This window comes from Ptychodera flava, chromosome 17, assembly GCF_041260155.1.
Source record: "Ptychodera flava strain L36383 chromosome 17, AS_Pfla_20210202, whole genome shotgun sequence".
Lineage (NCBI taxonomy): Eukaryota > Metazoa > Hemichordata > Enteropneusta > Ptychoderidae > Ptychodera > Ptychodera flava.
The window spans coordinates 12,698,645-12,724,501 of record NC_091944.1 but is presented as its reverse complement, the minus strand read 5'-3'; the positions used below and the strand labels follow the sequence as shown (position 1 = coordinate 12,724,501).

General features: G+C 36.2%; 2 protein-coding genes across 2 annotated transcripts; one reads left to right on the top strand and one right to left on the bottom strand.

The window, feature by feature from the left end:
* Positions 1–3,549: 3,549 nt before the first annotated feature.
* Positions 3,550–14,430, top strand: LOC139115471 (tRNA (guanine(10)-N(2))-methyltransferase homolog). Its single transcript, XM_070677591.1, has 10 exons — positions 3,550–3,688; positions 5,286–5,351; positions 6,330–6,578; positions 7,528–7,665; positions 10,398–10,554; positions 10,667–10,915; positions 11,159–11,228; positions 11,806–11,937; positions 12,765–12,885; positions 13,206–14,430. The coding sequence occupies exons 1-10, from the start codon at positions 3,593–3,595 to the stop codon at positions 13,356–13,358; spliced, it is 1,431 nt and encodes a 476-aa protein (XP_070533692.1). The 5' UTR covers positions 3,550–3,592; the 3' UTR covers positions 13,359–14,430.
* Positions 14,431–16,155: 1,725 nt separating this feature from the next.
* On the bottom strand, positions 16,156–25,816 carry LOC139115472 (ER membrane protein complex subunit 2-like). Its single transcript, XM_070677592.1, has 10 exons — positions 25,671–25,816; positions 23,449–23,562; positions 22,700–22,850; positions 21,900–21,957; positions 21,478–21,563; positions 20,595–20,654; positions 19,989–20,070; positions 19,427–19,528; positions 18,862–18,966; positions 16,156–17,505 (listed from the first exon to the last, which is right to left on the bottom strand). The coding sequence occupies exons 1-10, from the start codon at positions 25,714–25,716 to the stop codon at positions 17,422–17,424; spliced, it is 888 nt and encodes a 295-aa protein (XP_070533693.1). The 5' UTR covers positions 25,717–25,816; the 3' UTR covers positions 16,156–17,421.
* Positions 25,817–25,857: the final 41 nt, after the last annotated feature.

Here is a 25,857-nt window from a genome sequence, read left to right as displayed (position 1 = left end):
AGAAATAGTCTTAGCCCCATGAAATCATTGTAGAAATAGTCTTAGCCCCATGAAATCATTGTAGAAATAGTCTTAGCCCCATGAAATCATTGTAGAAATAGTCTTAGCCCTATGAAATCATTGTAGAAAGAGTCTTAGCCCTATGAAATCATTGTAGAAAGAGTCTTAGCCCTATGAAATCATTGTAGAAATAGTCGTAGCCATATAAAATCACTGTAGAAATAGTCTTAGCCCTATGAAATCATTGTAGAAATAGTCTTAGCCCCATGAAATCATTGTAGAAATAGTCTTAGCCCTATGAAATCATTGTGGAAATAGTCTTAGCCCTATGAAATCATTGTAGAAATAGTCTTAGCCCTATGAAATCATTGTAGAAATAGTCTTAGCCCTATGAAATCATTGTAGAAATAGTAGCCATATAAAATCACTGTAGAAATAGTCTTAGCCCTATGAAATCATTGTAGAAATAGTCTTAGCCCTATGAAATTATTGTGGAAATAGTCTTAGCCCCATGAAATCATTGTGGAAATAGTCTTAGCCCCACGAAATCATTGTAGAAATAGTCTTAGCCCTATTTGTGTATATAAATTCTAACAGATTCATACATAATACATATTTGGACTCTGACTGCTTAGATATATATTTTGCATGGGTCATAGAATTTACTGATATTGCAAAATGATCGTATTTGTATATAAGTAGAAGGTTTTACCCTTTGAAGGCTGTAATTTTTCCCACCAAAATTTTAGGGCAACATTTTACTGATTTTCTTAAAATTTTCTGTAATTTTTTGATAATTTTGGACCAAACACGACATTTCATTGGCTACAGTTTTTTATCAAAATTTTAGCAAACATCTAAAAAAAAATTACTTGGGTATATTTTACAAAAGCAACAAAAATTGACTCTGGCGCTCAAAGGCTTAAACATCAAACATTGACGACTAATTTGCTTCTGAATATCAGAACAAAATAAAACTCCATTTTCTGAGTGAAGAAGATGCATTAATTTCATAAAGATATAGAAAAGCAAAAGATGAGTACCATGCACTTTATTGTAATCTCAATGTTTTCTCAATGCAGTGACATATGCATGCATATGTGGAAAACTAATAGAATTATTACTTGAAAGTCACGGAAGCAGAAGAGATGCACTCAATCATCATTGATGTACCAGAACTGCATGCCCCGGGCTGCATGCCCTCTCAACAGAATTGCCTGAAGCGACAATTTACCATTATTGATACACTTTTGAAATTGAAAAGTAGTGTGTAAACTCAGTGTTAAAAATAGTCTCAATTGCAGTCTTTCATCCATTAAACAGCTACAAAGGTATGTTTCCATATACGGTAGTATACATGGACATTTATAGGCACGATGACATGTTGCTGAGCTGGACTAAGGAAAAATATCTATCATAAATGTGTCCTCCATAATTCCCTCATACATATAGCCAGTTGTTGAAATATTGAAGGAAAAAAATCAAATCATTAGGGACTGATTAGTTTCGTTTTGGGATGGGTGGTTTAATTTATAGGTGCATGCATGGTCTTTCTGAGGTAGATCATTCTGTTTCAGACTTGCTGAATATTGACTGTTAGAAGGAATTAATCATACAATATTTTATATGCAAAATTTTGTGATCCACAAATAGAGCTGGGTGATCATGTTTTTTCTAGTTTTCCATTTGAGGGATGGAGTAGGGGGTGAGGTTGGTCAAACGTTGCATCCACCATGAAGGCTTAGTATACATTTATATTTGTAAAGTCTACATTCATTTCATTGAAAGTTACATTTGCATAAGAGAACTAGTATTCAGATTTTACCACAGGGAAGCCAGGATAAACCTACAAACAAACAAAACAAAATGGTTAACAAATAAACAAACATAACAAAAATCAACCAAAAACCAAACAAGCAACAAATGAAACAAAAGAAAGAAATAACCAACTGATAAAACAAAAACAATTACACAAGTAATAACAAAATAAATAAATAAGTAAACTATCAAGAACCCTAACACATAAACAAACATGAATGAATGAATAATAAATAAACAAATAAATAAATATAAGAGAAAACACTAAAGTGAATAAGAATTGAAATCATTGACTGAATATCACATTGCAACATATTCAAACAAATCTGACATCAGTATCACTTCCCACTAGTGGATAATAATACTGATATCGCATTTTGATATGTTGCTTGTGTTGTTCAGTCAAATATTTCAATTCTTATTGAATTTAGTGTTTTCTCTTATATTTATTTATTTATTTGTTTTTTTTAAGTGTAGGGTTTTTGTTGGTTTTATTTGTTTATTCATTTGTTATTCATTTCTTACTTGTTTGTTTGATTTTTGTTTGATTCATTTGTTGTTTATTCATTTGTTAGTCGTTTTTTTGTTTTCGTTTGTTTACCTGGCTTTCCTGTAATTTTACATGGGGCTAGATGATTTTGGTTTCACAGTAAATTTCTTCAGTGATCCTCCAAGAAAAGTCTTGGGGAAAACATTTGTTTATGTTGCCTGGTCCATTCTCAAATTATGTTGTTCATTTCATATTATTTAAACAATAATTTACCATCTACAGTAATAGAAATTAGATCTTGCTCTTGGACGTTAATTTAAAAATAAAAACTATGTACTTTGAAACATTATACTGTAAATTGCACCAACAAAATACAGATACTTGTGAAACTGAACTTTGAGTGCAGTCATTCTGATCAACATGGCATATATTTGTGATGCTGATCGAGTTTGATGCGTCCCGTCAGAAAATATTTCACTGAGGCCGAGTCGTGTAGGCAGGTCACTATTTGCACAGTGGCAGAATTGCTGGTTTAATTAAATGTACTGACTGACTGTAAATGCATCAGTATCTTTACCCGCTTTGGTGTTTTTATAGTGTTTAGTTTTGTTCTTCCTATGCCGCACTTTCCGAAGAGTGTATTGTTATGCAATAAAGTGATTTAAAGTGATTTAAAGTATTTTAGTTTACAGGAATACTAATTTGTACTCCACTTATAAACATGCAGAGATCAAGTGAACCCTACTAAATTTCAGCTGAAAATTTAGGTAGAATATTATTTTAAACCATATGATACTCATTTGAAATGAGTTTTAAATGTTCAGTTGTATCTGGTATACTTGAGATTTACAGTACCATAGTAATTATCCTTGAGCATTAGACAGAGGAGCACCATTCCATAGCAAGGTGATTACTACATTGATGAAAAGTCTCATAATTACTTTGCTATAAGTATTTGTCACATATTTCATCATTCCATCAAACTCCTTTTAAATTTTTGTTTTTGCTTGTTTATCAAAGTTTATTCCATTATTATCTAAATTTATTTTGCATTTATTTGTTCATTTGTTGTCTTTCTTGTATTTTATTTATTCTTTTCATCTTTCTGTTGTTTGTTTCTTTTGTGTTTACTTGTTTGTTTACTTGTTTGTTATGCAGTCAGAGGCCGCTGGGCGTTGGCCAATCTGTACACCATGTACACAGTTGGCTTGTTCGCAATGCGAAATTCTGGGAGGTTTGTTCGTTGGAGGAAAGAAGAGTAAACATTGCATCAGACAAATCAAGATGGCAGCCCGCAGTAGAGCAAGTGCGACCATGGCGAACAAATGGAGCCAATATCTTCTAGTGTTTGCGCACGAACACATCGACTTTAGAATGCCAGTAAGTAGGTTTTCTGGTAGAGTTTAGTTATTGCAGTGTTTTCGCCTATTGAAATCGTTAGCAGTGGTTTAAAGCGTTAAAAATGGAATAACAATTATCGGCCAGTCGAGTCATGCCAGTTCTGGCAGTTGTGAGCTCGGACAGTCTCCGCGTTGGAGGTTGGCAGAAGGGTAGTTGTCGGCCACTTTCGAGAAATACAGTGGTAACATATGATTGCATTCGCATTCCCATGAAATACAAAATCATTTATACGCATGCAAGTGTGAAATGTTTGAATATTCAATTCGATGTAAAACATGTTAAATAGAGGTGATCCATGTGGCTTGTATGTGTAGGCTACTCTCATTTGTGGAGGAACCGTGCTACAATTAATCTTTCATATTGTATTATTTGTATACATTAAACGAACATATCATTGAATAAATGCTTTACCAAGTAACAGTCATTTAACTTTGCATTATTATATCCATTTTATGGACATCATAATGCCAGTCATTTAACTTTACATTATATTTTATCCATTTTCCTTCTATTTAACCACGGTCCCTCTACAAGAACCGTGATTTACCTACGAACGTAAAGTTGGCGTCATCCTCATCCTCAGCCTCAGGTGACCTTTCTAGCTGACGCGTAAGCGTCAGCTTCAGCGTCGTATCCGAAGATTGCCGAAGTTATGCTACCTGATGATGGATAAATGATAGAATTCGCCCATAACTTAAGAAAAAAACAACTCCATTTTTTCTCAACTTTCTTTTGAATTGTTAAACTGGTTCGCAGGTAATATTTTATCGTTATAATATCTCAAACAGACTAGTTTTTTGGAAATGTTCGTAATTTTCAGTCCATGGATCCGTGAATGTGTTTGTTGGTATCCTCGATATCTCAACTCTTGCATTAAACTTTTCCAAAAATTGGTGCAAAAAAGGTATACGTGGTTCGAAATGTGCAAAAATCACCACCATGAATGGCGATATGAAGACCTAATTATTCAGAGGACATATAAAACAATTAACTTGTATAACTATGACTTGAGGCCTGAAAAGTCAACGTATTAAACATACAACCTTTGAACTTTAAGGGCTAAGAATGTTGCGTTGTAACTACATCGTGAGAAACGGATATTAAGAGGAGAGGTTACTAAATATTATGAAATACAAACCCCACTGTGTTTTGATTAACATTTACAGTGATATGAAACTTGGAGCACATTTTTAAAGTCGTTTTTACACTTATCATTCCATCAGACGCATTCGGGAATAATCGGATCTGACGCCGGTGAAGCTGACGCTGTAGTGTCATCCTCATCCTCATTTTCGCGTGACCCCTGAGGCTGAGGATGAGGATGAGTATGACGCCAACTTTACGCTCGTGATTTACCTCAGCAAAATGTTGTTTCGATTGGCAAGTTCAAAGGTCGGAAACCTCGTTTATCAAACGTTGGATCACCGCCACTCCCTGTGAGGGACAGTGATTGGATAAAACACTGGCATCAAACACCACTGTACCAGTTCATAAAAAAGCATATTATAAGCATCAAATGTAGTTCCGTATTGAAAATTTAATTCTGGAGTAAATGTTTCATTAATTTTGTTTGTAGGAATTTCAATCAATTTTAAGTATCCTGAATATAATGGCTGAAGTGAAAGAGACTGAAGACAAGGAGGTATCGTAAAACTTTAAAATAAAGTCAAACAGAAATTGTTGAGAGTTGGTTGATGCTGGAACAAATTTCATTTATAAAAACAAAAACCAACAGTTTATTTGGTCAATAAATTAAAATTAAGTTTTGCAATCATATTCCCTTGAATAGGGCTATTCGCAAATTAAGTCATTGTTGTCTCATTAATTTGCAAAACTAAATATTTGTGTGTAAATTTAGATGATCTTTAGATGAATTACGCATGCAAGAATGATGAGAAGACTTCTACTGAAGAGGCAACTGCTGATGTAGTTACAATGAATACTAGAAGTGACATTAACAACTCAGACACATTATAGGATTTACATTAGACCATGTTTGTATCGTGTGTGTGCTGTGCTCAGAATTCATGTCAGGTCTTTTTCCATCAGTTTTTATGGCAGGGCCCAATGTTTGCATCCAAACATAGCATATTTACATATGCAAATCAGACAGCTTTACCATCATTTTGTACTAGAAATTTGATTGTAATATTTTTATGCAAGGATGTTCTGAACATGTATGCCATATTACATCCAAAAGTGAGGTGTCAAATCATACTGTACAAACAGCTAGATGGTCTGCACATGAGTCTTGTTTTTGTCACTAAAGATAAAAAAAAACAGCAACCAACTTCAATTTCAATGTTAGATTTCACTGGTCCATCTGTAAGGTGAATGTTAAGTCTCCGTAGATTCAATCCTTTAGATGGACCCGGGTATTTCTGTCAAATTTTGAGTGAAAATATCTAAAACTACTTATATGTCCTGATGCCAGTCCAGTGATATTCACTGGCTTGCACTTGATCCAACTGTGCAGGTATGAGAAACAAATTTGATTCTGATTCTGAAGCAAGCATCTGTTTGTGATGGAGTTTGAGAATTATGTTTGTTAATGACTTGACTGTCTGTTATTTTAGTCATTCTAACATGTTTGGTTGTTTCTTGTCTCCATGGATCCCAGAATCCATTCCTTCTGCTAAGGCTGCCTAGTGAAGAATCTGGGAGAAAGATTATGAGCAGAACAGTACTGGGAAAATATTTACTTGAATTGTGGGCATCTGCCAGCACATATACAGAGTTGTATGAGAAACTTCGACATTGTCCACAGGAGCTCATCTCTTCTCACTGCAGGCCAGATATTTCATTTAAAGTTCGAGTGAACTCGTACGGCAAAACTATGAAACAACCCAGGCAGCTTGAGTTAATAGACGTGAGTGTTGGTTTTATGAGTCCTTCTTCTATCTGACCAAGTTTCAACTGGACTCCACAGTTTTAACTGAAAATGATGTATGCCAGTTTTACTGAAATTGCGCATTGTGATTAATGTGCTGAGTTCAAAGTTAATGTGTTCAATAAAGAAGATCGTGCGCTTACGGAAGAATGTGTCTCAGAGACAGATATTTTGAATCTCAAACTTTTACAATTCTTTTCTAAACTACCTCTTGTGGGGACTCATTTTAAAGCTTTCAGGGTATGAAGAAATTTCACCGTCATTTTAACTGTCGTTTGTCAAAAATCGAAAATTTTCTTTTTCTCCGCAGAGTTAATGCAGGGATGGTGGGCACTCTGGATTTCAAATATCTGTAAATCTCTGGTAATTTGTTTCTCGAGTACCAAAATTTGCACGGTGACCCCCGATTTTTATTCTTGATTTTGAAAGAATGGTTGAAAGATTCCCTGAGAGAAGTTTGAGTAAAATCTGAAGTCTTTCATTTCCGAGGCGCATATTAACCTTAAAGGTATACTGTCACCTATTCCAATTTTGCCACAGTTACCATGGAAAGAGAAAATCTAACCAATCACAGATTTTAAACGGGTGGCCGCTTTTTAAAAACAGCGCCCTCACATTGGCATTTTGAATGCCAAGGAATGCCCCTTTGACCATATATGGGCATATTTAGATAACAGGTGACTGTATACCTTTAAATGACAAATGATTAGTGTTTTGAGTAATTTGCTGAAGTTTGTAACTGTTCCCTTATATCAAAAAATGAAAGAACAAATTAGGCAATCTATGGGTAAAAATAATGGCAACCCAAATGAATTATCTTTTCCTTGAAAATCATGTTATGAACTTTGAAACTCCATCCTTATCATCATCATCATCGATTCTTACTAATACAGACTTTTTATATTTCCCCTTTACCCTTGCTGAACAGGAAGTTACAGAAGTTGTACCATTTCAAGGCAAAGTAGAACTTAGAAACCCTGACCAGACTTTTTATCTGCTAGAATACTATGGAACAGATCCAAATAATGCACCAGAAAAACCGTACGATATTTACTTTGGTAGATTGGTAAGCTTCTTCTCTCAGTATAAAGTCTTTCATATTTGGTGTTTGCGCTGTGTACTTTTCATCACAGAAACTCTGGGATGCATAACCTCTGGTTAATTATTATGAGGTAAAATTTGACACTTTTCTATGAAGCCTTGATTATTTAAAGGGAAACCTAAGTCCAGCGACTTTGACAGTTTATCCCTTCCAAAATCACCCTTGAGTAAAATGCAGCTCAAATTTGCAACATAATTGCACGCGCTGATGACTACGGCACGACGAAAAGAGAACTTGAAGTAGACGACATTTATGGAAATGAGCCCGGAATTCCATGGGCGCGAAAGGGCTTATGGGAGAAGCGTGCGTGACGTCATCGGCGATACAGACGATTGCAGCTTGCAGCTGGAGGAGTACTGTGAACAGTTCAGCGCGTTCGTAAGACGACTATGGAGAGTTCGGACAGCGATGTTTCTGACATCGAGTATTACTTTTCCCTGACTGAAATCAAACCATACTAATTTGAACCTGTCCAAGATATATAATAATTAGAAAGCATCTCAAAACATCGTTCATATCTTGGTTGCTTGCGTTTTGTGTGTGATTCAGCGGAGGGAGTCACTGTGCTTGTACAGACCCCGAACTGGATTGGAGAGACTGAGTGACCCTGCGATCCTTCAACGCTACGTTTCTAAAACATAGTTTTCTGTATCAGTCGCTTAAAATTAATTTTGGTTCGTGAATGATACGGAATGATTAACTGATTGTATGTGTTACTGTGTAAGTCGAGCTTGGCCAGATCTTTAAGGTTGCGAAATCTCCGATATGTATCAGAAAATATTTATTCGCGATTTGACAAATCTATTATAGTGTCGTCTGTTTTTCGAAGCTGGTGTCGAACTTAGGAAGTCGGACTTACTCAGATCTACAAAGTGATGAAATCGCCGATATAATGAATATTTGCCCGCTATTTAAAAAATAGTATCGTCTTAAAGCTTGTTGTAAGGAATGTGTTTCATACAAGACCAGCCCAAACTCCCGATGATTTCCGATATGTCCTCTGTTCAAGTCCCGATCGCCAAGTAAAATGTTTACATGTAAAGAATGTAATTTGTGCAAGGGCCTCCCGAGTCCCGATGATATGCGATCGGCCCTCTCGACGAAGTCCCGTGTGGACATTTAATGGAAAAAATGCTTTACATGTAAAAAATGTATTTCGTGCATTAATAAATCTAATAATGTAAAACATACAGTATTCTTGACTTCCGGCCATGGATGCTATTTTTGAACTAAGAGTCGGACAGAGGTATTCGGGTGGTCAGATCTGTTAGGTGGTGAAATCTCTGATATACATCGGATATTTACCTACGATTTGACAAAGTATCGTCTAGTATCAGAGTTACAGTCCTAAGTCGCCGATATTTATCGGATAAATATCCGTGATTTCGTAGACCCGGCATGCCAACACCACACAGTGCAAGTAAATCTAGGATCGTCTGGTATCGATATTAGCCTAGGAGTTCCGGCGCAATTGATATTTATCGGGTAGATATATAATATCGGCGATTTCTCACACCCGGCGTGCCGAGACACAGTAAGCAAAAAGTCATTCCAATGTCTTGTAATATCAATATTACAAGGTATAGTCCCGAAATTGCCTATATTTATTGGTTATATATCGGAGATGTGGCAGACCCGGGATGTCAAGATTAGAGACGCTTTGTGTAGTTTCGTCTTCGGATTTTAGAGTCCCGAAATCGCCAATATAAATATTTATCTGGTTAAAACCGGCGATAGTAGGCTGACTCAGCATGTCAAGATACGAACCGCATTGTGTAGTATCGTCTTGTATCGGTACCAGAATCCCGAAATCCCTTATAAAACAATCATCCTGAAAGAATTAGAACATAACGTTGTATCTTTTACAGATTTTTAAACTCGCCCGACTTTCTTTAGCCACTGTCTTCGAAAAAGCTGTTCTGTGGGAAGACGGTAAAAGCTGACTCCGTTTGTTCTTCCCTGAGTGATTTTGCACTCAACTGAACAACAGTTAACTATTTTTTATGCTACTGAGCATTAAAGAGTCGTAACGTGCAGAACTGCACTCCTGCAGTCATAGACTCCAATGCTTTGGTAGGCTGTCACACACGTTCGTGTATCGCCGATGACGTCACGCACGCTCCTCCCATGAGCCCTTTCGCGCCCATGGGATTCCGAGCTCATTTCCATAAATGTCGTCTACTTCAATGTCTCTTTTCGTCGCTCCGTAGTCGTAGGCGCGTGCAATTATGTTGCAAATTTGAGCTGCATTTTATTCAAGGGTGATTTTGGAAGGGATGAACGGTCAATGTCGCTGGACTTAGGTTTCCCTTTAAGTACGTCAGAGCTTGTTGTGTGCTTTCCTTCAATGTGTAATTCAGTCCAAAATATCAAGGTCACTTCTTTGTGCGTATGACAGTATAAATCAGTGTTGCCATGTTTTGATAAGAATTATGAATGGTCATAAATTTTTTCACCTTTAACCTATTCACCCCATTCATTGTAAACAGGTCCACGTTTATCGTTTATAACAATGGCTCAGGTGGGCCAAACCATTATTGTGAAAGGGTTGAATCAGGGTTTGAGAGTGCTGTGCTTAGATGCAAGACCTTATAGATTGTGAGTTTTGTCAACACCCATCATCAGCGACTGACATCATAGAAGAAAAGATGTCATGTTGGGAACGATTTCTTGTAATCTTACAATTTGTTGTTCAGATTTCAGATGGGCAGAGAGAACTCATCAATAGATATTCTGTGAAAAAGAGGCATTTTATCGGTAACACCAGCATGGCAGCTGATCTGTCTCTTATAATGGCAAACCAAGCAATGGCTCGTCCAAACATGCTGGTGATGGATCCATTTGTCGGCACAGGTACTTCAGTATTCATTTCTGTTTTCTGTCACAGAAAGTTAATGTTTCAACAATTTCAACATCCTTCTCTTTACCAATGACGTTTTGTTATACCTGCTTGTTTCTTTAAAAGGCAGTCTTTTGGTAGCATGCGCACACTTTGGGGCGTATGTCACAGGCACCGACATAGACTACAACATCATCCACGGCCGGGGAAAGTCAAGTCGGAGGGACGCTAACAAGTATAGGGGACCTAATGAAAGTATACGAACCAACATGAAGCTGTATAATCTTGAGAAGTTCTACATCGATGTCATGGTAGCCGATGCATCCAGAAATATTTGGAGGCAGCAGTCGATATTTGATGCTATCATTACCGATCGTAAGTCATAAGAAAGAAAATTTCACTCATCAAATCCTGATAGCTCTAAGATGTAATAATTGGGACAGAAATTGGTAGGTTTCAATTGGGCTGTGATTAAAACTCAGCATGTAAATCACAACATATGGCCACTAGAGGGCGCTAGTTCATTTAAAACAGAGTGTGCACAATTCAATGGTCCACTTGTTCTCTGCAAATCCTAAGCCAAATACTAACTTTCTCTGCATTGATTTCCCACGCAAGCACCATACGGCATCAGAGAAGCAACCAGAAAGATTGGGAGTAGCAAAGACTATACGATAGAAGAGGAACAGTAAGTTACACCACCAAAATAGATCTATAGTTAGCTTGCTTTCTTATCCACACAACATTACCTACTGTCTGTCACAGATCAGAATGTAAAATAATATTAAACTTTAACATCTCCATATTCTGCTTCTCTATCCTGAGTATGAACAAGCATGAGTTTTGATCAACTGAGGAATATAAATGACCCTTTTGTCACCTTTGCATGGAAATTTTGGTTTACTGAAGATGTGTGGACAGTCAAATGCAAAGTCCGACATAATGCAGTTAAAACAGCCTTCAACAAAGGATGTTTCTACTGTAAACTTGTATTTTAAAAGACGCAAAGGTGGGGGTGGGGTTGGGCAAAAAGAGGTGTGGTATGAAAGAGCTAAAAGTATTCAGAGAGTTTGAAGATAGTTATGTACAGAGATGAGTTGATGATGATCATGGGAGACATTCACCCTTTCATCACAATGGTTTGGCTCAAACCTTTTGCTATCAATGGTGTGTGTGGACATTTTTACTTGCCCTTGGGGTGAACAGACTGAAGATCAAGAAAAATATGATAAGAAACTGATAATGTCAACTCTGTTTTTTTCCAGGATTGCTGCTCACGTTCCATGCAGTATAGGGTATCACTTGGCGGACATCTTCACAGATCTTCTGAACTTTGCAGCTTTCTACCTCAGACTCGGCGGACGACTTGTCTACTGGCTGCCAGTGTCAAGGCCAGAGTAGGTTTTCTCTATCCCTCTTCAAAACAATTTTACTTCACCAGTCAAGTGTCTCTTGACTTTCCCATCATTTCCATGTGTTTTAATGCTAGTATTTTTGATGACACGGTCTGAACCATACGAATATAACAGAGGTTGGACGGGTTATATTTGAAGGGGGACTATCTCAATTTTGTAATATACCATATTTTTGTTACTCTTTCCAACAAACTACTCGTACCTTTTCTGTAGAAAGCTCAGTTGGCTTTGAAAACATTTTCTATAGCTTTGAAATTTTACAAAACCTTTAGACATGACTGTCCAAGCCACGTGTTGTCACTTACTGTCACCTCAGTTCAAAATTGATCATTATGTGGAACAAACTGTTAGGTTGAATTCATCTGTACTGAGAAAAAGAGAAACAATTTTTATCATATTTTGGAATGAAAATAAAACTTCTTTTACATTCCAAACGTAATTCGTTTAATTTGTGTACATGTAGACTTGACAAACTATTATCTTATACACACTCGCACATACACAAGCATGCACACATTCTTAGAGCTTTGTTGACTCTCTTTTTAGTCCCCATCGACAAAGTCTGGGTGGACTTGTAGATTTAGTCGTGTCTGTGTGTCCTTGCGTCTGTTCACACAAATTTCTCAGAGATACCTTGAGCAAATTTCTTTCAAACTTTGAACAAGGATTACTCCCTATGTCAAACATATTCACATCTATTTGCTTTGTGGTACAATCCAATATGGCTGTCATTTCCATCAATGGTTTCCAAATTCATTAACCAAGTGCAGACTATGTCATTGACAATGACTTGTTAATTATAATTTCAGGTACTCACCAGATCAGATACCAGACCATCCATGTCTCACTCTGATATCAAATAGTGAACAAGTTCTCAACATCAGCATCAGCAGACGACTCGTCACAATGGAAAAGACCAGAGAAATTGAGGTATGTGACATACTGTACATACACTTCCTAGATCCTGTTTACTTGTTTTATCATATTGTCTAATGAGGTTTTCACTGCTTTCTTAGAGCCATCTTTGTAATATCTCTAGTCTTTGAGTAGTGGAAAAAATAAAGCTTTTATACTAGCAAGAATTCTGAAAACTTTTTGTGTTATGAGGTATGTTTTGACCGAGCAAGGTTTGAATGTGGCTAAACTACAGAAAAAATGGAAAGTTTATAAGGACTTCAGTTTGTTGAAAATTGGCCTTGAGCTGGATTCCTCCTAACATGATTATAAACTGTCTTCTTGTTATTTCACAGGAAATTGAAGATTCAGACTCAATGTGTGCAGAGATCAAGAATGACATCTACAAAGGACACAACGCAATCAGGAAAAGATATTTCTTGCCGAGATCAGAGAGAATGAAATTGAAAGATGGAAAACTTTACAACGGCACTGAAAATCAAACGTGATGTTGTGGATATGGTGACTTTCGTGAGGATATTCATAGTTCTTTAGACCAGGGTCACAACCAGTGGAATACTATAGTCTGAATCTGTCACTCTCAACAGCTCAGTGTATCCTGACCCGTAACAGTGAAACATCTTGATAAGGAAAGGGAGATTTTGATGTATCCTGACCTGTAACAGTGAAACATCTTGACAAAGAAGGGAAGATTTTGATGAGAATGATTCACAGTGTTGCTATTATATGCCCATGCTTAGACCTTTGTACCATTCTCAGATAAAAATCTCTGCATGACATCATAGGTCACCAGGCAGGTCAGGGTTCAAAGGCTGCAAGACCACTGTTTCCCAGACTCCTTACAATTTCATGTGCAGCAGTGTTATTTCCTATTCCTATACATAACATTGAAAACGCCATGACAACCAACATTTGGTTAAGGATGATGGTGTTCAACAGGTTTATTTTATCAAAACCTTTTCTGCAATTTATCAACAAAAGTTTGAAAATGAGTCAGTCAGAAGACGTATCCAGGGTACTGTAGTTATTTGATGCAGAACACACATTCCACTCTCTAAATTGAAGTTTTCTTTCCACAAATTGTCAGTGTCCAACGATATGACAACATACAAGTTCACTTGCAATGTTATAACACAGAGTTGGTGGCATGGATAGGAGAACCTGCCATCATAAGCTGTGACACACACACACACACCACCACCACCATTCTCTAAGCATGATCTATGCAAGATCCATCGTCTAGAACCGTTTGTGTCTCACACCAAGAAATGTTGACCTCTGTAAAGGTCAAAACCCACAGGATTAGAAACCATGAACACTACATAGATATCAAGAGGTGTGCCTTAGTTGGCAACCTGCAGGTCAAAGGTCATAACACATTGAGTTATGATCAGATCTGGACGAAGCCCTGCACATGCATGACCTTTGACATCAACAGTGACCACACAGTGACCTCTTATCAGGTTTGCTCAAAGCAAGCAAAAAACCCTTATCTGATTGTTAATATTTTAATTGTAAAGTGACATGTGTATAATAAAAACTTTATCTTGTAAACATCGATCATCATGTCAGTGTGTGAATACCATGTACTGCAAACTCCAATATATCATGAATACAGTGTTTAATCTTTTGCTCAAACCAACGGACCATTGCTTTCTTGTTGAACACAATTGTCAATTGTGATTTTTAAAGACAAGCCAAACAATACTACACACTGTTGTGAGATTTACAGTCACTAAAAAAGATTTGACAGGTTTTCAAATGAAACAACACATATGAAGCGCAATATACATTATTGCAAAGTGCATTTTATTTGCATATTGTAATTACAGCCAGCTTTGTATGGATTTCACAACAAAACTTTTAATCCATACTCTGTGAATGAACTATCTTGTCATGGAACGCACCATAGCCACAATCAAGTGTTTACTGAATTTCCACACAAACACACACAGGAAAAAATAAGCTCTTTAGCAAGGATCTTGTATGTTGGCATGATTGTGTCATTTGGACATTGAATACCTAGGTAACAGAACTTGTCAGTGACATTTCACTCACTTTAGAGGGATATAAATTGACCAGACTAAGGTGTGGTTATACCATTAATTTGTGAAGGGGAGGAAGCTAGCTTCGTGAGTGCAATCATCTATAGCCACTCTCTTGACTTTGACATCATCATTCCATTGTTTTGAAATGTTGTGATCCATTGTGTAACTGACATAATTTGATAAATTTCCACCAAGTTTAACATCAAAGATGCAACTACAAAAAATACAATGCTGATGAGTGATATACATTTACACTTTAGAAAATTGAAAGTTTGTTTAATGGAATTAATCTACGATGTTCGGAGAAACTTTTAACATAAACAGTACTGAGAACTTATAGAAATCTGTGAATACCATAACGTTTAGACAACAACATGCATGAATGACTGCTACATGTTTGCCAAAAGAAAGGTGAAAGTTCAACACCCCACCCCCCCAACATAAACACCAAAAATTGCAGCAAAATCCTACTACTTGAATTGTCAATGCTGAGATAAACAGTCAAGGTATGAAAACTGGCCTATCGATGAGAATCCATATTTATACCGGAAAATATTTCTGGTGAAAAATGTGAACAATAATTCAATAAGTAAATCCCTGCCAGTACAATAATTTTAAATAAGTATGCTTTGCAGGGGACTTAAAGATTGGCCTCTGTCCATGCCTCCACACAGATACTCATACAAAGTTGGCACAAAGACAACACACTTGGACCTACACATGCACACAACTGGTTCTACTCTGGAATAAAAAAGGATGCCGGGTGTCCTACAAACTCAATACGCCAAAAAGCCCATGTGATGATGGTACAAACAAACTCATATGTATAAACGTGCATGGAAATATACATATTTCTCAGCACGGTTGTACATAAGGTTTTGTTTGTACCGCGGTGTCTTCAAATTCCAGGTTTAATCTATTATTTTTGGATATGGTACAATATGGCTACCACGACACCATCTTGTTGTGATTAATTCATGTCAAGACATGTCTATAACACTTCATACAATTCAAAACAGAATATAACATACCAATATAAGATACATACATACATACACACACACACACACACACACACATACATATATATATATATATATATATATATATATATATATATATATATATATATACACATACATATATATCCATTGTTGTTAAAATAATCCTTTAATAACTATGTAATATCACCATGACTACTCACTCATTTACATCTTATCAAATAACAAACACACAATTTGACTGTGGGGACTGTGTCATCAATGATGACTTGTTTTCGCTGATTCACATTTATTCAATTGAAACAATTAAGTCTGACTCCTGTACAGATTCTGGTGAAAAAACGACATACAAAACAAAGTACATAGTGTTTATGTTTGGCTGAAATCAGGAAAAAAACACCGCCCATGACTAGAAGTACCGTCATCCCGTCAGTGAATATAGCATGAATGGTTGGTATCTCAAATATAATTTTATCACCTAAGTGAGTCATAAAGGTCTCAGGCAGTGGACCAGGTTTCAATACGGTAAAAAGCATAAGATTACAGAAGTCAAATCAAAGTTTTAGGTTATACAAGAATTTAATGCCAGAAAAGCCTAAAAAGATGATGATAAGATGCTTTAGTTTAGCTAGTTTCACAAAAAAGCACAACTTTTTGCCATGACAGCAATTACATATATGTCAAAAGTATTTATGAGATCACTATCTCAAACTCTTGGTGTGGTGAGAAATCGACTTTTTATCCATAATGCATTTCAATATATAGTTTGCCCTGTAGCACAAGACAAAAGCTATTTAAAGTAGCCAGAATTTAATTTCATCATAGAAAGAGATAATGTTATTAAGACTGAAATTATTTACAGTGTGAGCAGTGAATACATCCCACTTGATGTGAATTGAGCTGATGTGGTATTCAAAAACGACAAAAAAACCTGAGGTGATCACATAGGGGACATAAAAATATCGCCATGCCATTTCTATTTGTCTTACACAAGACACTATCACAGATCAAGATAATTTGCCCCTTTGGGTCAAATTTCAACAAAATGAAAATCATACCCCACAGAAGGAGGAAGTTTTAGGCCAAACAAAAAGTATTAATTTGTCTGATACCTGTTATTGTTTTTTATTTGCAATAAGTAAGATCAACACAAATAATGTTTCTAATCTGTCCTTCACACCTGGCATGGCATCTATATGCTTCACAGTAAAAAAAATGCCCATAGGTAGATAATTAACAATAAATGTTCATATATACAGGGAAATGATCAGCTTGTTTGAAAATTTTATTTTCCTAGCAAAGGTACAGAAATCACAAGCATGTATCATAGGGAGTTACAATTTGTTTTCTGAAATGCATCTAAATCTTCACCATTTTCCAACAGCCTTCCCCTGTACAGAGATCAGTCTGGCCATGTGTGTTTCATTTGTGGTCATTGATACTGGCAGGATGGGAGAAACCACTTCTATGATGGGAGGGGGTGTTAAGCCTTGATTCTTGTTCTAGTTTGCTGGGACAACTTGAAGAGAATCCAGCATTTCCTCAAGTGCAGACATCTGTTGTTCATGGTCCCTCAATTCAGCAGCCTTTGTAGAGACAAAATGGAGAAAAATCATCTCAATATTTCTTTTAATTTGCCATCACGTCCTGTTCATTAAATCTATAGTACCAATTTAGAAACAATTATTTTGTAAGTTGTCCCTTTTTCAATCCAGCTTTGTGCATTGGTTACAGCCTGCTTATCAATTGCACCCTCACGGTTGCATTTCGGGAAATATGGTCCACAGTATTCAAAGTCTTGCAACAGGCGAAAAAATCTGGCTGGAAATGGTACGCTTTAAATATGACTGGACTCTGGTAACTTTCCTTGCTCTGTTTAAATAGTTTTGGAATCCAAAACTGATCTACAAGGAATCATAAAGCATGGTTAAGACAAACAGTCAAGAAAAATGATGGAAAACTGGGTCCATACACTCAAAGTCACTCAAAATTCAAGGGCTTTCAAGGACCATTTCAGCGATTTTCAAGGGCTATTAGGGTCAAAATGCCATTTTCTGGGTACCAATTTTATAATATATCAGTTTAAATTTCATTTTTAAGATATTTTGACTGATCATTCTGTAATTTTTGAAAATTGTGGGTGATTATCAATTTTCCAGGATTTTCCGCAACAATTTCAATTTCAATGACTTTTCCAGTTTAAATTTCAAGGACTCTCCAGGAGTGTACAGACACTGAAAACTGCAGGAGACTGAACAGAGTATAGTATGATATATAACATTTTAAGAAACTTTCTTACAGTCTTAGGATCAGTTACTTTGGTATGTTTCAACATACAATCACTACGGTCATAATCATATGGTCAGATTTTTTGATATATGCACATTTCATTCTGGGGATGCCACGGCCTGTTTCTGGTAAATTCTGCCTCTCATACAATGACAAGCACGGAGGATTACAACATCCAGTACAATTCTCTATGCACCGTCAAAGATGTCAGTCACCATGGCAACTAGTGATGACTGTTTAACTAGAAGTGCAATATTATGAGTGCTAATGTAGGCTTTTTCCATGAAGACTATTAATAGTAGAATAAAACTTGTGAATTCTCATTAGTTAACATTAACATTCTTGAATCAGATCATGGTTTTGATTACAATATAGCATTTCGGAGTATATTTCGTGAGATTTTAAAGAATTAATATAAAGTGTGTCATGTTTTAAAATATATGAAGAGTAAATTTTATCTATTTTGGTATTCAGTGGCGGTAAACTATGAAATATAATAACTAGTACACAGCATTTTCATCTGCCTTTTATATAAATGATTCATGTATAATATTATCCAATTATCAAGCTGCTCTAATTATATTATTGTTAGCAAGCCAAGTGAAAAATCCCTCCATATATTTGACTGATTATCTTCACTGATGTCATCTCACCTTGTATTTTTCAGAGATCTGCCTGGCTGCCCAGGCTGCATATTTCATATTGTCTTTCTTGAACCTTGCTGTGCCCTTCTGTGATGCAGCCAAATTATTAGCCGACTGCGACAAAAAAAAATAAACACATAATAACATTAGAGGCCTGAGATACATTAGAGCATTGTGTGCACAGATCTCATCTTGTACTGTTCTGAAAGTATTCTGGAAGCCCAGATTATTAATGACATCGATGTATTTTAGTTCTTTTTCTCTAAAGAAGTTACAGTCCAGAATGTGGTGAAGTTAGTTGAAAGATGGTTCAATTGGGCTGCTTCCTGATCATGTCAGAGTATATGAAGAAATAAATATTCATCTGAACATTTTGATCAGTAATACTCTTAATCCAGAAAATAGTAATTTTATACCACAGATGTTCTGAATGAAATTATCAATATTTAAGCAATAATGTATGCCCTCCCGGCCAATGATGGATGAAAGTGAACTTTGCACAACATAATGTATGAGGTAAAGCCGAGTACATTATGTTTACTTGACTGCAGTGAAGTTCAGTGATGACACATACCATGAAGACTCCGTATAGCGCCCTCATGTTGTTCTCGTTACATTTTGCTGCCTGTGAAAAATATTTACACGCAAGTGCCATGTCTCCCTGGGTGTACTTGATCTGTGGTGAAATTATATTGAAGAGAAACATAACATTGCGCAACTCATACATGAAAATATTTTTTCATCAAAATCAAAACAGATTTTCTAGAATATTGGAGATTTTGCAACATTTGGTGTCAAACAGGTTTACATATTGCATCACAAAATTCGCCCTGTTTTGATGAAAGACATTGAAACACAATAGACAACAAGTCTTTTGAATAATTCATTTCACTGTAGTTGACATTGCTGTCCAATTGCTCTCTATAGTGAATAACTTGAGATGATAATCTAGCAAATGTGGTTGAAATGAAATACCATTGGCTAAAACACACCGTGTTGTCACAGTTACATCGTTCAGATAATCTCTCAATGTTGGACTGAAAAAATGCAAGAACAGTGCTCATCCTCACAATACTGTAATTTACTGAAAGAAGAATGACCAGGTCTTTGAAGGGTAATAAAAAGTTGAAACAAACCTCGGCAAATCTTTGATGATAGAGGTGATTGTGTGGATTGGAAAGTATAAGTTCTTCTAAACAAAAGGCAGCTTTACTGTATCTGTGAATAGAAACAGAAATTTCATCTCAAATTAGCGTAACATCAAGGTACAGAATCAAATACACTGAACAGGCTGCAAAGAAAAAAGTGTTTGTCTTTCACATATGTGAGGTCTCACTTTCATTTTCTTAAAGATTGCACTAGACTTCTTTTCAAAATAAAACTGAACAAATACAAAACATGTCTTCTGCCTTTGGTCAATGAAATCTACCATGTTATTCGATATTCAAACTCCAACAAATGAAATTTGGATTAAAAAATCGACAGAATGGGCAATCTATAGATTTGTCCATCTGAAGCTTCTTGAATGGGTTTTACATGTATGGATTTTTTGTTTTTATTTCCATGAAATTTTAAAGTATACTCTTGCCATTCCACTTCTCTAGGCTGTACAAGAGTTACATCAAAGCAAGACCAGCTAAACATCACAAGTTACAGAAACTGAAATACGCATTTGATAATACAGAGTTTAAGAAAAAACAGCAGCTTTCACTGAAATAAGACAGCAACAGAGGGCAACTCACTCTTGCTCTGCTATGTACAAATCTGTGAGTTCCATCCATGCTTCATGATCTGTCATAAACCTAACAAAAAGAAGTGAAAAGCAACTTCAAATATGTGACATTTTAAACCACTTTCACCACCGTGGTTTGTCCCAAATCCATTGTTTTCTATGGTAAAGTTGGACCTGTATACAGGGAACTGGGGGTGAAAGGGTTAAACAACTTTGTTACATAGGCTTCCGATTCACTGAAAGATGCAACCATTAACAGTTGAACCCTGACCCCCCGGGTGACCTATGACATCATATGGATATTTTTTTCCAATCCGGGTTCAAAGGGTCAAAAGCATTAGTCTTTCTTATTTTTGTTAACCCAAAGCTCTTCTCTGCGTCTGTATTCACAGATATAACATTCGCATGTAGAGCAAACTTTAGACTTTGCATATCAGAGGCTAAGATTTAGTAACGTTGTATGTGTCTCACAAGTGAAAGATTTAAATTTTTGCTCAAACTTTATTAAGTGAACCTTTCAACCATAAAAACCTTACTCAAAGAAAAAAAAAATAGTCCACACAAGTGAAAAGTCTGAAAAGCTTGTTAAACCAGAACACTCTTGGTTGCCCTTCAACCTACAGGATGAAACACTGACTCATTCGATAAGTTAAAATACTTAATTTTGTACTTACTCGTATTGTCCTTTGATTGCACATAGTAATTTACACACACACACACACACACACACACACACATATGCACACACGCGCACATGCTCATGCGCGGACACACACACACACACACACACACACACACACACACACAAACACATATCCAGAAATAGCAAGTTCTGACAAAGCATTGTCACCCCAGTGTACTTGATAAAGCACCCAGGTGCCAAAGACACTTACTTTTTGACATGCTCACAGAGCTCTTTGATTGCACCTGGTATATTTTTCCTTGCTTTATAAATTGCAACTTTTCTTTTCCTTACGACCTGGAAATAATTAGAAAAGGAATTTCTCAATCTACACAACACTAAACCACCTGCTGAGAAGATAATTTCAATTTCATTTTTAATAGATGTTCTCATCAATGGTGCATGATGCAATTTAATAGAGAAGCAGTGTATTATAAATTTACATAGAAAAACGAAAACATTTTGGTAAGGTATTGTGAAATTGTTTCATTTCGACATTTTACTGCTGATAAAAGTACGAATGGTCAATAGTACTTTGTTGTACAGCTTTATGGGAGTCCGTGGTGTACTGATGGCATCATACATCACTGCTTTGAAGTGTATAAGAATTATCAAATGACTTTTGTAACTCACTGCATTTGCTTCATCTTCTTCTAAGATATCATTGTAGATTTCAAGAGCTTCTTCCCATCTGTTAAAAAGATACATAGAATACACACAGTCTCAAGTGTAAGGCTAACATCATTTGGTGATATTATGAACCATTTGATGACCGCAAATGTTTCAAGAACTTTCACATTGTGAATTTTCCCCAATAGGTTGTAACTTCTGAGACGCTTGTTCATTTTTTGTCTGTAATACACATTGCCCCTGTCTGCCTCAGTCAAGAGGGCAGGCATTCAAGTTGCATTGTTATTGCAATGCCTGATGGGTTTGGCTGTATACAATGACTTACACAAATGTTGCTTGACACTCAGCGATCACACGTACACCTGATGGTGAAGGTGCTTTAGAAGAGACAGCAACTTTTGATTATTTTTTTTCTGTCATTTTGTGAAATGTTTTTACTAGTATTTCAAGGTCTTTTTTGAAAGTACAAGAGAGTTGCCGATTCAGTTTTTACAGTACTCTGCATGTAAATAGACCTTTTATGCAAGCATTTTTGCCATGTACTCTATGATCTGTTCACAAGTGAATTTCTGTCTTGACACGCTTCAATATTAATGAATGATAATACTGCTGGTCATACATCTACAGGACATATTGACACACCAAATACTGGGTATTTCAATACACTTTTGTTGGTAACCCCATGAACTATATTCGAGATACAAAGGAAAAACAACTAACACAGAGTCAGAAGTTGAGGGTACTGTTCCTTTAGACTAGTGAATTCAATTAAGGCTTAACAAAAGCAGAAATAAATGACTTACTTTTCAAGAGCTTCAAGTCTCATTCCTTTCAATTTTTTGACCCGTATGCTGTTTGGGAATTGTCTTTCTAAGTCTCTGATGCATGCCGAAGCAATCTCTATTTTACCAGTGTCTAGTGAAGCTATAAACAACTGTTCATACACAACCCATGCTGCAATGAAAATGGAAAAGACAGAAATAGTGGATGTTACTTGTACCTAACCTTGTCACGACTGACATGTAGGCTTAAAGGTATACTGTCACCTGTTCCAATTTTGCCACAGTTACCATGGGAAGAGAAAATCTAACCAATCACAGATTTTAAGCGGGTGGCCGCTTTTTAAAAACAGCGCCCTCACATGGGTATTTCGAATACCAAGGAACGCGCCTTTGACCATATATGGGCATATTTAGATTACAGGTGACTGTATACCTTTAATGTCTTTTGTTTAATGTGTTGGTCTGATTGGCACGCAGGATCAGTGTGAACTGGTTTCACACTCAGAAAGTTACACCTTATTTGCCAAGCTTATTCGTCATGCCAAATTACCAGAATTTGACTTTTTCATTCCTATATGTTTACCGATAATATGATGCTGATGATGATAATAACAATAATAAATTATTAATTGTGAATGTTTTGTATTGTGTAATTTGTGTTTTGTTTATATATTTTGTCACAGCTACTCCCTTCTACCATTGAAATACTCAACATTGTGCCCTATAGGTTTTGTAAAGCAGAAAATATCGCCAAACAAGTCTCTGTATACCTTCGTCGCCAAGCTTACTGACATGTTCTGCAAGTAAGGTATCAGCTATCTCCACAACTTCTTCACTGTAGCGAACATTCTCTTCTCTCCATTTCCGGAGTTGGTCTCTGGCTTCTGTGGCAAAGAAAATGAAGTTATTATTGGATAGGGAACTAAATTGAGTGGTGTGGTATAAGCCAATTCCATTGACTTGCATGCAGAAATGCAAGGAAACCTCATTGTAATTTTGTAATTTTTCTGAGATGTCAAAAAATACTAAGTGCGAGAAGTCATATCGAAAACTGTATTCAAAAACTGGTGTCACCATGCTAGATTTCAGATAAAATAACAGTATCATTTCTTTTTTTACAAAAGAAATCTGATGAAAATCTGACTCGGCAGTTTCTCTTACTGCTTTTTAGAAATACATAATTATTTGTGCATTTTCCTTGCTTTGTCAGCAACCAACTTTCATCATATATGTGAGGGTCATTTAAAGTGGAATGTTTCAGGCACCTATGCTGACAATTCTTAACCATCTCCAATTTTCTCTAAATGCTAAATCTGTCATAAAGCGATGTGAGGTGTATAAAATTAAAGGGTATTAAGTCTTCCTGTGCACTGTATCTTAAAAAGTAATATGGGAAACCTAGCAGCTCTTGGTGTGGCTATAAATGCCAGTGGTCACTGGGTGTAAAATGCAATGTATCACAGAATATGTGAGCAAAATGTGGAAAAGCAAGTTGCATGTGTATTTTCCAACGTTTCAATCCTTTCAAAATTTGGAATGTAGGTTTATGAACTATGTATATTAAGTTTGGTTGTAACTGGATGTCTCTGAAGATTGTTAATGAATTTTTTTTATTTTTTTATGCTTATAGCGAGTGCAGCGAGAGCGGCCGAAAGCCGCTCGCAAAGTTAAGCGAACATTAAGACTAACGCGTGTACATGAATGTATCTAAGATGGAATCTATGCATACCTACGAGTTTGAAAAGCGTGAGTTGTTTACATGGAGGCGGCCATTTTGACTACTTTATCACGGATTGCGTGAAATTAAACATGACATCTACCACAAAGCCTACTCGACAATGTGTTTTCCAACAAAAGAATCTCTCTGTTCCAAAGAACGTGAGAAATTGAGTCCGAAAGAGTTATTTTTGATCACTTTTGAAAGCTGGATTCCGTTATCCATGTGCGCCGCCATTTTAAAACAAGCCAACTCTAACGAGAATGAAAGGCCAACTCACGCAGGAATTAAAAATCATATGACGGAGAGCCACCAACTGGAATAACATTGCATTAGACGTCCTCTGTTCTCAGCCCTGCTAAAACTGAGTTGAATCATATAGCTGTTTTTATTGATTTTCGTTTGTGAAATTGGCATTTCCAAGTTAAATTGCTATAGTCTATTGTTATTCTAGAAAACGATTGACGGCCATTCATCCTGTACGACAAAAATGTGCAATGAACATAAAAATTAGCACGGCACGATAACATTAATGATGATATGCCTTACTCGCACTGCGCTCGCTCTGAGGTCAGACCTGTTACATATTACTTCTTTCTGTCATGGTTATCTTGATTGTCGTTTGGATCCAAAAGGGGCCACAATTTTTATCAATCAATTGTTCGAATGGTAAAAACACCTTTCAATCACATAATGAACTTCATATTTTACGAAATGTTTCATACCTTATTAAGGTCATAGCCCTATTCTAATTATGAAGACCTGTTTTATATAATAATTCAGAATTCATCTGATAACGTATTTTCTAAGCCCTGTTATCTGTGTAGGAATGATAGTCTAGAGAAAGTCATAGAAAATAGGCCACTGCATGCACAGTGTCACTGACGACGAACAATCCGCTTTCGCACAAATGAATTTCTGTCAATGAAATAAATTTTATACCGATACATGCGATATGGTTTGTCATATTCATACCATCAAATATTTTCCCGCCACAAGTCCATACCGTTATTGAGTTGATTGGCGAAAAATGCAATCGTATTCATCTTTTCGTGAACAAAAATACACATGAACATTTCCATGCTCGTATCGTGTGTAAATACAATAAACTTTTTGAGGTCATGTGGCTTCATCCATCGCTCCCATATGACTTAAAGTAGAGCTCTCTCATTTCATTTGTCGACCAAAAGCCCCGAAAGATGAAATTAGTGAGCGTAAAACACTACTTGATGCTCTGTTTCGCATAAAATTAAGTAAAATTTGAGATATACCGACCTTCCCAACTCATATTCGAACCATTCGAGTTGAAGGAGGACGCCATATTGCCTTTTCAATTGGTTACTTTAACTTAGTGAAGAAAAGTGTACAGATATGGAAAGAGCATTTCATCAAAAATATAGGTACTATTATTGGAATTAATATGTAGCTTGATGATTTATATTCAAATAAAATTATATTCAAT

Excerpts from the sequence above, each read along its gene's own strand:
- LOC139115471 (XM_070677591.1), top strand. The coding sequence starts at position 3,593 with ATGGCAGCCCGCAGTAGAGCAAGTGCGACCATGGCGAACAAATGGAGC. Across the intron at positions 10,916-11,158 it reads TGATGCTATCATTACCGATC|CACCATACGGCATCAGAGAA; the intron begins GTAAGTCATAAG and ends TTCCCACGCAAG. Across the intron at positions 11,938-12,764 it reads CTGCCAGTGTCAAGGCCAGA|GTACTCACCAGATCAGATAC; the intron begins GTAGGTTTTCTC and ends TTATAATTTCAG.
- LOC139115472 (XM_070677592.1), bottom strand. The coding sequence starts at position 25,716 with ATGGCGTCCTCCTTCAACTCGAATGGTTCGAATATGAGTTGGGAAG. Across the intron at positions 22,851-23,448 it reads CAGTAAGCTTGGCGACGAAG|CATGGGTTGTGTATGAACAG; the intron begins GTATACAGAGAC and ends TTTTCATTGCAG. Across the intron at positions 21,958-22,699 it reads AGACTTGAAGCTCTTGAAAA|ATGGGAAGAAGCTCTTGAAA; the intron begins GTAAGTCATTTA and ends TCTTTTTAACAG.